Raw genomic sequence first — 13,389 nt, forward strand, 5'->3', positions numbered from 1 at the left:
AGTCGTGTCTCAGGACGGTTCCGTCACCCGCAAGGGGCCCTGGCGTCCACCTGCCGTTTCATCCTTGTTGCCGCCGCGCCTCCAGCCCCAGGCAGGGACTGTTCCGCTTTCTGTCTTTATAAATTTGCCTTTTCTAGACATCTCTCATGAAAGGAACCCTACAAGATGTGTTTTGCCCCTGGCTTGCTTGACTTAGCGTCACACTTTAAGGTTCATCCATATCGTAGCACGTGTGAGTAGATGCGTCCTTTTTACTGCAAATACCAGTCCGCTGTGTGGACAGACCCGTTTTGCTTACCTGTTCACCGGCTGGTGGACGTGGGGGCTGGTTCCAGTTTGAGGCTCTTAGGAACAAGGTCGCGGACGTTCGTGTCTCGCCCCTGGGTAGAGTCCGTGTTTTATTTCTCTTGGGCAGATTTCTAAGAAAAGGACTGCTGGATCGTGTGATAAGTGTATGCTTCGTGCTTGAAGTAACGATCAGACTGCTCTCGGGTGGCGCCATGCTCCCGTGCCAGGCCGTCGGCAGGGCGCACAGGTCCCAGACCTCTAGGTCCTCACCGACACTCGGGGTCATTGGTTACGGTCCGCCTGGTGGGTGTGAAGTGGTGTGAAGTGGTGTCTGCTCCTGGTCTGAACCGTTGTCTCCCTGGCCGCTCGCCATGTTGGGCAGCGCTCCCTACATACTCACTCCTGGACTGGCTTTGCTTTGGTTCTCTAAAAGGACCAGATAGCAAATATTTGGGGCTTTGCAGGCCACAATGGATTTCTCTCCCATGTTCTTTTTCTTTTATAAAGATTTATTTATTTATTTGTTTATTTATTTATTTATTTATTTGACAGAGGGAGATGTAGCGAGAGAGGGAACACAAGCGGGGGGAGTGGGAGAGGGAGAAGCAGGCCTCCTGCAGAGCAGGGAGCCCGATGCAGGGCTTGATCCTGGGACCCTGGGATCATGACCCAAGCTGAAGGCAGACACCTAACGACTGAACCACCCAGGTGCCCCTCTTTGGGGTTTTCTGCTTCACAACCCCTAAGAACATTCTTGGCTTCCTTGCACGAAGTGAAGCAGGGGTCTGGGCTTGGCATCCTGCCGCACTTTGCCAACTCCTGCTTTAAGCCCCTCATGGCCCTGCTGAAAGAATCCAGTGGCCCATGGAGTCCACGCTGAACATGGCAAGAGGTCACCCACCCCACCCGGTGAAGGGGCCCACTGACAGGACGATCCTGCAAAACCAAGGGCCAGGCTCCCGAGGCGTCCGCATCCTAGCCCCGTGGTGATTCCACACCAGATGAGCTCATCAGAGTTCTTGGGATGAAACCTGCTAATCTGTCACCCACGGCAGTCCTGTGCAGGCCTCCCTCTGCCCTGTTGGCTGCCCTGTCCCAGACCTTAGAGCCTCTCGTGGGAGCCAGCAGCCTCTCCTCCCTGCCCCCACCGTGATCACCATGGCCGGTCCACCTGCTGCTCCTACTAGAGCTTCCCGCAGCTCCTCCACCGCGGGTGCCTGACCTCCAGCTCTCCGAGTCTATGGACTCGTCCCAGCCCTCACCCCGTGCCACCCGGGCCCCCTCCATCACCGTGCCTCTCGACAGGTCTACCCTTCCTCCCCGCTGTCTGCACCAGCCCCGACAGATGTGATAGAGAGACACCTCTGGAATGAACCAGAGCCAGTCTGACTCCTGAATTGTCCCTTTGTAGCTGTGAGACCTTGGGCAAGTCAGGCCACCTCTCTGGCCGTGAGAGTCCTATGCGTAAATGGGACACAAGAGGCTGGTAGTAGACGTTACAGACGGGCCCTCAGCCACTCGGCTCACTGGGACCACATGGCATTGCCTGGGGCCATGTTCTTTTCCAGCTACGGGAGTGCTTTGTCCTGGACACAGGGCAGTGGAAGTATGGCCGTGTACAGGGAGTTGGTGGGTAAATGCTGCAGCTTCCTCACTCCCTGGGGGTGGCGGGGGGTAGGATTCACGGTGTCCTCGAGTCCCCCATGGGGTTCACAGCCGGCTCCATGGTGGCCCAGTCATAATGCTTGGTGGGGCCCCGTTAATGGTCCCCTTCCCCTCTCCTGCCCCGTCACTAACTGCCTTCTCTTCTCCTCCTCCACCCTGCACTGATGTGTCCTACGTAGCCTCACAAATGAAGAAACCGTTTACACATGGGTTTTTGTCTTAGGGTCTATTCTGGGGACTCTTAGCCTGTAGTAGGTCCCCAGCTCCGGGGTTACCTTAAGGATGGAACAAGATGATGCTCAGAAGTGCTCAGCGGGGTGCCTGGTGCATAGTATGTGCTCATTGTGCGTTGGCCCTTGGCACAGCCCTGGGACCTTCTGGTTTTGAATATACCCACTGGTCCTGGGGAGGTCTGTTAAGCAGGGGCTTGGGTGCTCACAAGAGAGCTGTTGTTCTTCCCCTGTAAGGAGGGGTGCGTCAGTGAGCGCTGAGACTGATGCCGCCCTCTGGGTCCTTTTGCCTGGACCTTGCTGCCTCAGAGCCTCGGGGATGTCTGAGCCCAGAGAGCATAGGACCGCAGCACTCACGCCCCTCCCCACCGTGTGAGGGCGTGCGCCCCACCCCACGACGCGCTGACTGTATTTGGCAAAGTTTCAGTGAGGGTTGGGTGGAACATGTTCACCAAAGATTAATGACAGCTATTTCTAGGTTGTGGGATTTTGAGGTCTTTTTTCACTCACCCTCTCCTTTGTGCTTTCCAGCGTGGTTCAGATTTCTTACAACGAGCAGGCATCATTTTCACAAAAAGAATGAAGTCATTATTCCTTCAAAGGTAAACAACTTGCAGCTGATCAGTAGATAGGGCTTTCACAGCCCAGACCGTATGCCACTCTGGAATCTACTGTGGGGAGACATGGGTGCGAATCATGTGGTTTTCTTTGGGGCTTAATACACGGCCCATTTCTGTGGCTGTTCCGCAGTCATTTAACGAGAAAGCAATTCTCTGGGTATGGAACAAAACCACCGTGCCAGGACTCAAAGGAGGATGCATCTTCTGGGAACGGTCGGCTTCGCCTTGGGAAGTGTCCCCATGGTGTTAGACTTCGGGCAGTCTGTTGGCACAGGCTGGGCAGCGTGGAGGGGGCCGTGCTCCTGGCTGTGGGGACAGGACTGGGGCTGCTCACCGGCCTCCCCGGCCCAGGGCGGCCTCAGGGAAGTGGGTGTGTCTTGTGGTGAAATTCATGGGGCTCAACACATCCTCATCGTCATGATCACCCCCACTGACCATGTAGTCCCTGTTCATGGAACACCCTCTCTTGACAAAGCTTGCTGTGTGTGTCTTCCAGTCCTGAGAGGATCTAAAATGGTGGGCAAGTCAATGTTTCTGGCGCTTCCGCTCCCCCGCCTGAAGAGAATGGTGCTGTCTCCACTTCCCCCACTTGTCTCCTCCGCCCTGCTACCCCTCCGAAGGGGACTTGTCTCGTTCCCATTCTCGATGAGGGACGGTGGCTGTCAGAGCAGAGCCAGACGGAGAGGGAGCATGAAGGGGCTGTCCCGGTGCTCGCTAGCCGGCAGGTGAAAGGCAGACGAGCTACACTGATTTCCATAAGAAAGATCAGGACTTGGGGCATGTGGGTGATTCATTCGGTTAAGTGTCTGCTTTCGGCTCAGAACATGATCCCCAGGCCCTGGGATTGAGCCCCAATGTTGGGCTCCCTGCTCCGTGGGGAGCCTGCTTTCCCCTCTGCACCCCCCCCCCACCCACCCCAACTGGTGCTCACTCTCTTAAATAAATAAAAATTTTAAAAGATCTGGGCTGGTGAGGGGAAACAGACTTCAGTGTGAGTCGGCTACTGTGTGACAGTGGTAGTGATGGGGCCTGGTGAGCGAGCGAGAGAGTGGAAACTCGTAGAGTTTGGGAATGAACAGGAGGTGGACAGTGGGGTCCTGCTTGCATGGCTGCGGGGGTCCGCCCCATCATTGTAAAGTTTCTCCAAAGAGACGGGTTAAGAATCCGGGTTCCTTCTTTGTTGCCAGGGTCTCTGTTTGGCCTCTGCCTTCTAAGGTGGCTCTGTACGGAGAGTGGCTACACGGCTCTAGCATTTGTGAAGGTCCCACCCTGAAAGAGGCTGCCTGATTTATAGAAGAGGAAACTGAGGCTCAGAAGGAGATAGGCTTCACAGCAAGAACCGGGCCTGACTCCAGAGTCTCTCTTGTGTTCCGCTGTGAGGCCTCACCCAGCAATTAACTAAGGTTGACAAGGACGGTCCCCCCCAGATAATTCCTCAAACACCCTGGGTTCCAAGACCACTTTGTGACTCCGAACTCAGAAACTCGGTGGTCCCGGAGACCCCGGCAGCCTCAGCGGCTGGTGGGGGACCCTGACCTCCTCCCTCTCCACTCCCTCAGTGAGACTCTGGCTCAAAGATTGTGACTTGTCACCCCAGCTGGCTGCTGGCACGGTGACACTAAACTTGGGTTTTCCCTGGGGAACAGAGCATTTAATGAAGGAGTTCAGCCGGTGGGAGTCTCCCAAGCCAGCCAGGGCAGCCGTGGGGCAGGCAGCTGGAGGGCCGGGAGGGAGCTTGGCTGGGACCTCTGCCTTCCGAGGGCTGCTGTTTCCATGATGTCAGAGAGGCGGAACTCTGCCTCACAGCCCAGGAGCCCACAGCCCTCGCCCCAGTGCTTTCCAGCCCTGGACGCGGCCCCAAACAACAAAGGTGAGAGCGCTCGTCTTACTCACCGGGCAGAAACCGGGCAGAAACCGAGGACCGCCTTCGCGCTTCCTGGGGCCTCGGGGCTTGTCACCACCTGGCCAGAGTTGAATTCCTGGCCCCAAGCCTGCCTGTCCTTTTTCTTAACTGGACTCCGCTCTCCAGGGGAGCCTCATAGGACGGGGATGAGAAAAGCCTCCAACTCAAGGAAGGTCTTCTGTGGACCCTTGAAGGCACCTGCTCTGACTGTGTCAGTGCTTAGGGAGTACGTTTGGCAGCTGTGATCTGAGAGAAACCTCTTCGTTCTTTTTTGAAGTTGTTGGGAGCAGTGTGAAGGTTTCTCGGCTAGTGTCCGGAGGCCTGGTTCTTTGTAGGCACAGCCCGTGACTCTGGGCAGGACGATTCCTTTCTTTGGGAGTCCGTTCCTCACGGGGAGGGAGTGGTCCACAGCGGCCGTTCTTCGGGGCTTACAGGTCCTGATGGTCTGTTTCTTGATCGTCTGGCGTCTTCCGCCATCAGCGTGTCAATAACATGTTCGTGTCTCCTCTCTCCCGACCAGAAAAAGATTTACAAATACAAGAAAGTCCTGAGTAACCCAAGCCGTTGGGAAGTTGTGTTGAAGGAGATCCGAACTCTGGTGGACATGGCCCTCACGTCCCCCCTACAGGATGACTCCATCAACCAAGCCCCGCTGGAAATCGTCTCGAAACTGCTCTCAGAGGTAAGACGTTCCTCCTGCTGGGTTTTGCGTGCGTGTACACACACACACACACACACACACACACACACACACACACACCCAAGTTCTTTTCCTTTCCCTCTGCTGAGCACAGTGCCATACCCGGCGGCAGAACTGGACCCACATGGGTGCTGTCTCCCCATTGCCCAAGGAGCTGAGCGGTGCCCCCCGCAGCCTGAGGAAGCCCAGGAGGAGTCTTGTCCCCAGTGCTGCAGCTGAGCCGCCCCGGGGGCGAGGCAGGGGCGAAGGGGCTGTTGCTGCCGCCCTGCCATGCCCCATCACCCTGTGTGCGGGGACGGGTCATGGGCCTGAGGCTGGGCTTGTGGTCATGATGGTTGCAGTGAATTTCAGAATTTCCCAGCGCATCCCCGAGCTGGAGAACGGCTGTGACACCCCCAGACCTCCAGACTGCGCTTCCTCCCTGCCCCTTGGCATTGGGGCCCGCCGTCCCTGCCCGTCTCTGTCCTCCCACTGCCCTGGCCTGCATGGGCTCCAGGGGCCCAGGCCGCGACGGCTTCTGCCCCCAGCACCCCGACCACCCGCACAGCCGCGGAGAATCCATCAGCGGCTCGCAGCTGACTGGGCTGTGCTTTGCCGAGCAGCTCCACACTAGGGCCTGTGCTGTGCTGGACGCTGTGCTGGGCTTGGGGATGAAGATGAGCCCCTGTCCTCCTGGAGCCCATGTTCCCGCAGGGAGACAGGCAGGAGCAAGGGAGCTCGATCGATGTCAGTCCCGCTGTTTGTGAGGAGGTGACGGCTGCTGGGAAGCGCGCTCTTGACTCTGTCTCAGCCACCTTCTCCGCGCTTCCCAAACGCTAAGGCTTGCCTCGTTTGTTTGCCTGCCTGGCCCCCGGAGACCGTGGCGTTGATGACTCCTGATTTAAACTCCGCATGGCCAGCAGAGTGATGCTTCTGTCCCCCTCCCCTGGGACGGGCCCCTGCTCTCCTGGCACGCCCAGGTCCTGGGGTAGCTAGCTGCTAGATGCCCCCTCAGAGTCTGCACCAGCTTCTTGCCACCTAAAACCAGCCCTTCCTCCGGGGACCCAGGCTGATTGCTGCCACTCAGTCCTAGAAACTGCCCAGGCCTTCCATGTCTGCTGCATAGAGGGTCCCTTGCCCTAGAGGCAAGTGGGGCAAGAAGTAGAAGGTGTGTGGTAAAGACAGCTACGGGGAGCAGAGGCCATGCCCTCAGGTGTGAGACCGCTTCATTTCACAGCAGAGCAAAGACTCGGGCTTTGAAATGAATCACAGTCAAGGTCTAGAATTTGAGACCAGGCCAGATGCTGTATACCCAATATTCTATCCTGGCTTCCCAGCCCAAGGCCAGGCTGGGGGCTCACCATCAGTGATACCAGCTGTGTGCCAGCAGGTATCATGGGCTGTGCACACAACGTCTCGGGTAGTACACCTGCCTTAGAGAGCTGGGCCTGCTGTCTGCATTATACAGACGAGGAAACTGAGGCCCCGAGACACTGAGCAACATGCTGAGCAGGCGGTGGGGCTGGAAATTTCACCTTAGGGCTCCCTCGCTCTCACTGCAGGGCCAGCCGTCCACCCCTTCTGCCCACCAGTCCCCACCCCACCGCCACACCATCATTAGATCAGGCTCACTGTCAGGATGACGGGGAAGGTGGCAGGTGGACACAGTTGCCAACCACTGGCAGCATTTATTTCCATCTTACATGTTTCATAGACCATGTGCCCCCGGGCCTTTACACCGTTTCTCAGGTCAAAGTTTTAAAAATCATTGGATCCACAAGCACTAGTGTGGAAAGATAAAAGCATTTAAAGGAAAAAGAAAAAAGAAAGCAGCTTGCATCTGCTGTGTGCCTACTGTGTGTCAGGCAATGAGTCAGCATCACTCACGGTGACACGCAAGCGCTGCTATTTGCGAAGGGACAGAGCTGGGACTGCAGCCCAGGCAGCAACCCCTCGAGGAGGGCTTAGCGCCTCTCTGAGTGACACACATGCTCTGTGACCACTGCTTTGGCATTTAGAGCTGATCTCCAGGTACCCTGCGAGGTGAGTCCGAAAGTGTACAGACGGGTAGACAGAGGCTTGGAGCAGCTGTCACTTGCCCAGGGGTCTGTTGCATCAGTGGTGGGCCGGGATCCACACCCAGGTCTGCCTTTAGGAAAGCTCACGCTGTTTTTCACAGATGTGGCATAAATTGGTAGTGACTTTCTAGCCCGGGGTTGGGGGGGTGCCCAGCTGTGTGGGACTTGGTGGTTGAGAACAGGGCCTGGTTCTTCAGGCATTAACTGGCCTTGGACAGTTTACTAGGTCTCTCGGCACTGTTCTCATCTGCGAGGTGCAGTGAAGACGAGCACCCCTTTCCCAGTGCTCTCATACAGACAAGGCGCCTGGCCCTGTGCCTGATACACAGGGAGTACTTGATAAATGATCACATTCTTGTTGTCATGGGAGATGGCTGTGATCTTGACCTTAAGCACTCTCAGCTGCAGGGTCTAGGGTGATGGGTGGAAAAACAAACAAATCCCTCTCCTTGCCCTTTCCTGTTGAGGCTGTAGGGGCTAGATGATTTGTCTGTTCTTTTTACTCAGGTTGTTCCTGGGGTCCCCTTCAAGGAGGCTCCAGGGGTCCCCAAACCATCCGGAAAGTGGGCAGGATCCGGAGGAAGGAGTAAGGGATGGGGAGGAGGGACTCTTGGTTCCGAGGAAGGACTGTCCATCCGCTGGCCAAGCACAGCTGCCTCCCTGGCCTCCCGGGCCTTTGTGGAGTGGCCACTCAGTTTCGGGTTCCCACGTCCTCTGTGATGCCCTGGCTGGTAGTGAGCTCTACCCACCAGGGCGGAAAATGGCCTTGGTGGAGAGAAGTGTCCCTGCAGAATGGCACAGGCTGCCGCCCGCGATGGGGACAGAGGACTTGGCATCTGTGCTTGCCACAGGCTCTTCGTGGGAAGGGCACAGGTGCGGCGAGGACCCGGAGGGCCCTGCAGAGCTGCCCGCTGCAGCCTGAGAAATAGAAGCACCCCTTGCTTGGGCCGAGCACCGGGGTCAGTGGTTGGAGATGCAGGTTTTGGCATCAGGACGGAGGGGGTCAAACCCCTACTCCACCCTCTCTTCCCTGTGCACCGGGCACACAGCTGGACCTCGTGAGGCTCAGGTAGCTCACCTGGCGATGGGAAGGTAGGAGAAGCGCTGTGGGGAGGAAGCGGGTGCTCCCGGCCTGAGGCATAGCGAGCTTGTCATCCGTTCATAAGGCAAGACCAAAGCTTCCATCAGGAAAATCACGGACGTTTAATAATCAGCCACAAACGGGCTCCTTAAGCACTACCAACGTCCAGAAAAAGAAAAAGCCTTGGGAATCTAAGAAACCTCCTTCTCCCTTCCACATGCTCCTGGATTCAAGCGCTGAGGGCCAGGCTGTCTCCATGGGAACCTGGGGACAGGAGGAGCACAGACACTGGCCCGGGTTCTGTGGCCGTCCTCCCGCCTCGGGCGGCCAGACAGAGCCGTGTTCACAGCCCCCTGGCCCCGCTCTTGCTTCGGTGGGTTGTAAACTCGTTAGATATCCTGACGCTCCTGAAGCCCGATGGCAGGTGGCAAACAGGATCGGGCTCTTCCTGGAACCCAGGAACTGACCAGCTGGCCAGGTGACTGTCCAGTGAGGCGGCACGTGATGAGGGGACAGATGTGACTCTGTCAGGAGATCTGAATGGAGACCAGGGAGAGCCCGTGCCCATTGAGACACCCAGACAAAGCAGAGCACAGCACGAAACTAGCAGAGAAGACGATAGTGACCGTTTCTGGGTTTTCCCATGATTTCTCGTTTCTCATGTGTTCTTGCCTTTCCTCAGCCATGTCTTCACAGGAGAGTGGTAATGGGTACCCACTGGGTGAGGAAATTCCAGATTGAGGAGGAAAAAAAGCCCGAAAAATGAAACAAATTTAATCCATTCAACTTACTATTATTTCTGCAAGCTAATTGCTAGAATTTGAATTTAGCTAAAACATGTTTGGCTCACAGAACACCATTCTTCCGTGGGAACCCAGTTGGAGAATCACTGAAATCCTCTATGTGCTGTGCCTGAAAAACAACCTGGCACGCAGTCAAGATTCTAAAGTCTGTATCTTTCCTTGTTTTCCGTGAACCCTGTGACCGGCAGGGAGCATGGGGTTAAGCCCCATCTGAATGGAGGAGCCCCATTTATGGAAGGAAAAACTGAGTCTCACCAATGAGGAGGGACTGGTCCAAGGTCACATAACTCCCAAGGGGTGAAACTGGGACTCGAATCCCAGTGTCGTCACCCCCCCCCCCCCCGCCCCGCGTACCAACAACCCCCCCCAAGTCATACTTTTCTTCCTTCCTGGCCGAGCCTTGGGGGGTTTTCTGATCTGCTTGATTAGGAAAAGGCAACACCTGCACTCTGAGAAGCTGGGAGCGTTTTAAACTGTTTGGACCTTCGAGATGCAAACATCCGTTTGATTAATATTGTGGTTTTGTGTTTTGTTTTGTTTTGTCTTGTCTTCCTCGGTACTCTCCACTCAATCCCTTAGAACACAAACTTGACTACCCAGGAGCATGAGAACATCATTGTGGTAAGTCTCTTGAGATTCCTCGCCCTCTGTCCCTCTCCCGGTGCCACGGTCCCTGCCCCAGTCTGAGTGACTTCTCGAAGCGCCGGTGCGCCCACCAGCATGGCGACCGAGCTCGGTCTTGGCTGTCCCGTCGAGCCTTCTGCCTTTGCGCATTTCAGGGCCCCAATTGACAGGGGAGGGGGAGAGAAAATGATCTGTCTTTGAGGTTTGTAGCGAATGTGTTTTCATTGCATCCTCCTTCCTGAGTGCTGTGGGGGGAGTTGAAGGCAGGAGATGGCACAGAGCATAGGATTTATTTACTCGGAGGCAAAACCCTATTAGCCGAGAGGTAAGCATTCTCTTTCTGGCCCCAGGACATGCCTCCTGATTAATACACGTATAGAACCTGGATTTAATTCTCTCTGATACACAAAGTGAGGTCCTATTTTCTGGGACTTGACTATGGTGAAAGCATCTTGGGAGTCAGATAGCTTCCTGGGGGATTTAAGCTCTGAAATGTGAAAGACAGGCCCCGCTCCCACGGAGTTTATCTTCTGTTGTAGGAAGATAAATGGTATCACTGTAAAAACAGAGGCATGTGGTGTAGAGAGGAGAGTGATCAGCTTGCCTGGGAAAGAAGGCATGGTGCTTCCTGGAGGCAGTGATGTCTGAACTGGGTTTTGAAGGATCAATAGGGGTTTGCCAGATGGCAAAACAGAGTAAAGGCATTCCAGAGGGAAGAAACAAAATAGGCATAGAGATGGAAAACAACGTGGGATATCTTGGAAGCTTCAGCATCGCGAGAGTATAAAGTTCAAGGATGTGGGAAGTAGGGAGGCAGAGCTGGAGCTGGAAGTGAGAAGCAAAGCCTTATGTGCCCACAAGGGACATTCACCTGCCCCAGAGGTCCTATGGCTACAGCCTTTGAAACAAGGGCAAGATGCCAGGATCTGTTCCCCTCTGAGCTGAATGAAGGTTTCTTGGGCCCACGCACTTGGCCCTGGCAAGCCCAGCCTGGAGGATCACCCTTCTCACCCCAGCTGGGTCTGGTGGGTACAAAAGGAGGTGTTGTCGTGGGGAGCAAAGGCAGCAGCTTCCATGGAGCCCCACTTCCAGTGTCTGGCACGTACTAGATGCTCCCTGGGAATTTGCTAAAAACACGGAAGGTTTTCTCCCCTTTGCTGCACCCTGACCACACTGTGCCCTGTCGCCAGCACAGGGGGATTGTCAACCTGCGTGCCCCCACTCCCCGCCACCACCTTTCCCTGGTACACTGTTAGTTAATAAATCCATGTAACAAGCGCTTGTTGACTTGAGGACAGGTATGTGCCAAACACTAGTCTCTGTTGCACAGACCTAGGGCTGCTGCTGGGAGGTTCACTGTGTGCTAGAAGAACGGGGCAGGTCCGCAGCTAATCAGGAAAGAACACGGTCAGGGCTTGAGACTTGTTTGGAGTGTTAGGGGAGCACAGAGGGCAGATTCCCAGCATCCTCTGCCAGTGAGGGTTCTGGGAAGAGGGCTTCCAGGTGGAGGTGAGCAAACTGGATCTTAAAGGAGGGGTAGGAGTGCTCTAGGGCAAGGCAGTCCAGGGAGAAGGCCCAGTCCGGGAAAGGCAGAGCAGTGGGACTGGCTGGTGGAGAAGCAGTCGGGGACATGGGTGCCAGGAAGGAGTTAGCATCTTCCTCTCCCTTCTGGCGCTACCTTTGGTTCCCCCCCCCCCCCCCCCCCCCCCCCCCCCCCCCAAGGGGGGGGGGGGGGGCCCGGGGGGGGGGGCGGGGGGGGGGCTTGGGGGCCGGGAAGGGGTTCGCCCCTCCCCCCCCCCCGGGGGGCCCCCTTTGGTCCCCCCCCCCCCCCCGTGCTCTTCAGCCCTGGAAGAAGGGTAAGGGCTTTGGACCAGGGATGAGCCTGGGAAAGGAATTTTGGTCTGAGCAATCCAGGCTGCTTTCTTCCAGCGAATTCTGTGGGGCTGACCCCTTCACTGGGATGAGCTGAGCTTGCGCACTCAGCAGACATGCCTGAGAACAGAGAATTTGAGGTCTCAGAATCTGAGGTCTGCCTCTCAGCCCTGCTCTGTACAACCTCCTCCCCGTCAGTGCTCTGGGTTACCAGTGCCCTTGTCATCACTGGGAAGCCTCCTCTCTGCCCAGAGATGACATGATCCGATTTGACTTCCAGCAATTAGTCTTCTCCCAGCAGGGCGTCGTATGTTTTTAACATGCTTATTTTTTCAGAAACACTTTCACAAGTAACTTGAGTTGGTTGGATTCGGTCCGTCTGGGGTCGGGCATCTGTCTGTGCCATAGGTGGTTGTTGGCTGGTAACAGCCAGCACGTCCCTGGCCCCCAGTGCTCAGACCGCAGCCGCCATCCGTATGCTGGGGAAGAGGGTGGCCTTCACCCTGAAGTTCAATGTGAGCTCACGTTTGGAGCCGGTGCAGACCTGGGGCCCACCCCACACGAGCTGGGACCTTGGGCAACTGATGGGAGAACTTTAGTTTTATTGTATTGAAAATACCTTTAAGATGTTCTTTAAAAATGCTTTTGCAAGTATTCTATGAAAATAATTTCATTAGAATAAAGAAAGAAAGGAAAGGATTTCACCCCATCCCAGTGTCCTCTTCAGAGAAAGGCCCTGGCGGTTTTCGGGCGGTGACAACCCCATGTGGGTGCACTTGTGTTTCTATTTTCTGTTTTCAGCATTAATGATGCGAGCCTAGATGAGCTGTTGTATGTTGATTTTTTCATGTACCGTGTCTTGGGGGGATAATTTCAAGTCTCTCCGTGCCTCTCTGCCCCTCGGTTTCCAGCCTCACTACCTGGGCATTTGGGGATGGATCATTCCTTCTGGAGGGCCTGTCCTGGCCATTGTAGAACGTTGAGCACCATCTCTGCCTCAGCCCACCGGGTGCCTATAGCCCTTCCCCATCGTGATGATCAAAAATATGTCTCCAGGGGAGGGTGGGAAAAAAAAATATGTCTCCAGACATGCCAGCAGCCCCTGGAAGCAAGGTCAACCCTGGCTGGGGACTGCTGGCCCTCCACATACTTTCTACTGGCTCTAGAATATTTTTATCTAACCAGATGGCCATTCAGCTAACTTCTGGTTAGCTGTTAGTTAACTTTTTAGTCATTTTCAACTAACTTGGCATATGAAGACCCAGTCTCCTCATCTATGAAATGTGTGTGACAACGGTGCCTTTCTTACAGGGCTCCCGGGAGGGCTCAGTGAGCCAGCGCTTTAGACATTCTCCACGGGGGACTGGGCTTATAGAAAGAGCCCACAGAAATATAAGCTCCTTTTATTAGTCATACCTTTAAAATGATCATAACTGTTCGACCAGGGCAGGCCTTGTAACCTCCCTGACCCTCTGTCTCTTCTACTGTACAAATGGGAGTAACTCCCGCTTGACCTCACTGAGTTGTCCTGAGGCCCCAGTGAGCC

At 55.5% G+C, this 13,389-nt stretch overlaps 1 protein-coding gene across 2 annotated transcripts in view; it reads left to right on the plus strand.

Moving 5' to 3' along the window:
* The window catches only part of CMIP (c-Maf inducing protein), a 224,776-nt gene that overhangs the window by 167,766 nt on the left and 43,621 nt on the right, over positions 1–13,389 (plus strand). For both annotated transcript variants that reach the window (XM_059383141.1, XM_059383142.1), the window contains 2 exons: positions 5,227–5,388; positions 9,927–9,968. In XM_059383141.1, the coding sequence (XP_059239124.1) occupies positions 5,227–5,388; positions 9,927–9,968 (204 nt within the window). The remainder of the gene's footprint in view (positions 1–5,226; positions 5,389–9,926; positions 9,969–13,389) is intronic.

This window comes from Mustela nigripes, chromosome 17, assembly GCF_022355385.1.
Source record: "Mustela nigripes isolate SB6536 chromosome 17, MUSNIG.SB6536, whole genome shotgun sequence".
Taxonomy (NCBI): Eukaryota; Metazoa; Chordata; class Mammalia; order Carnivora; family Mustelidae; genus Mustela; species Mustela nigripes.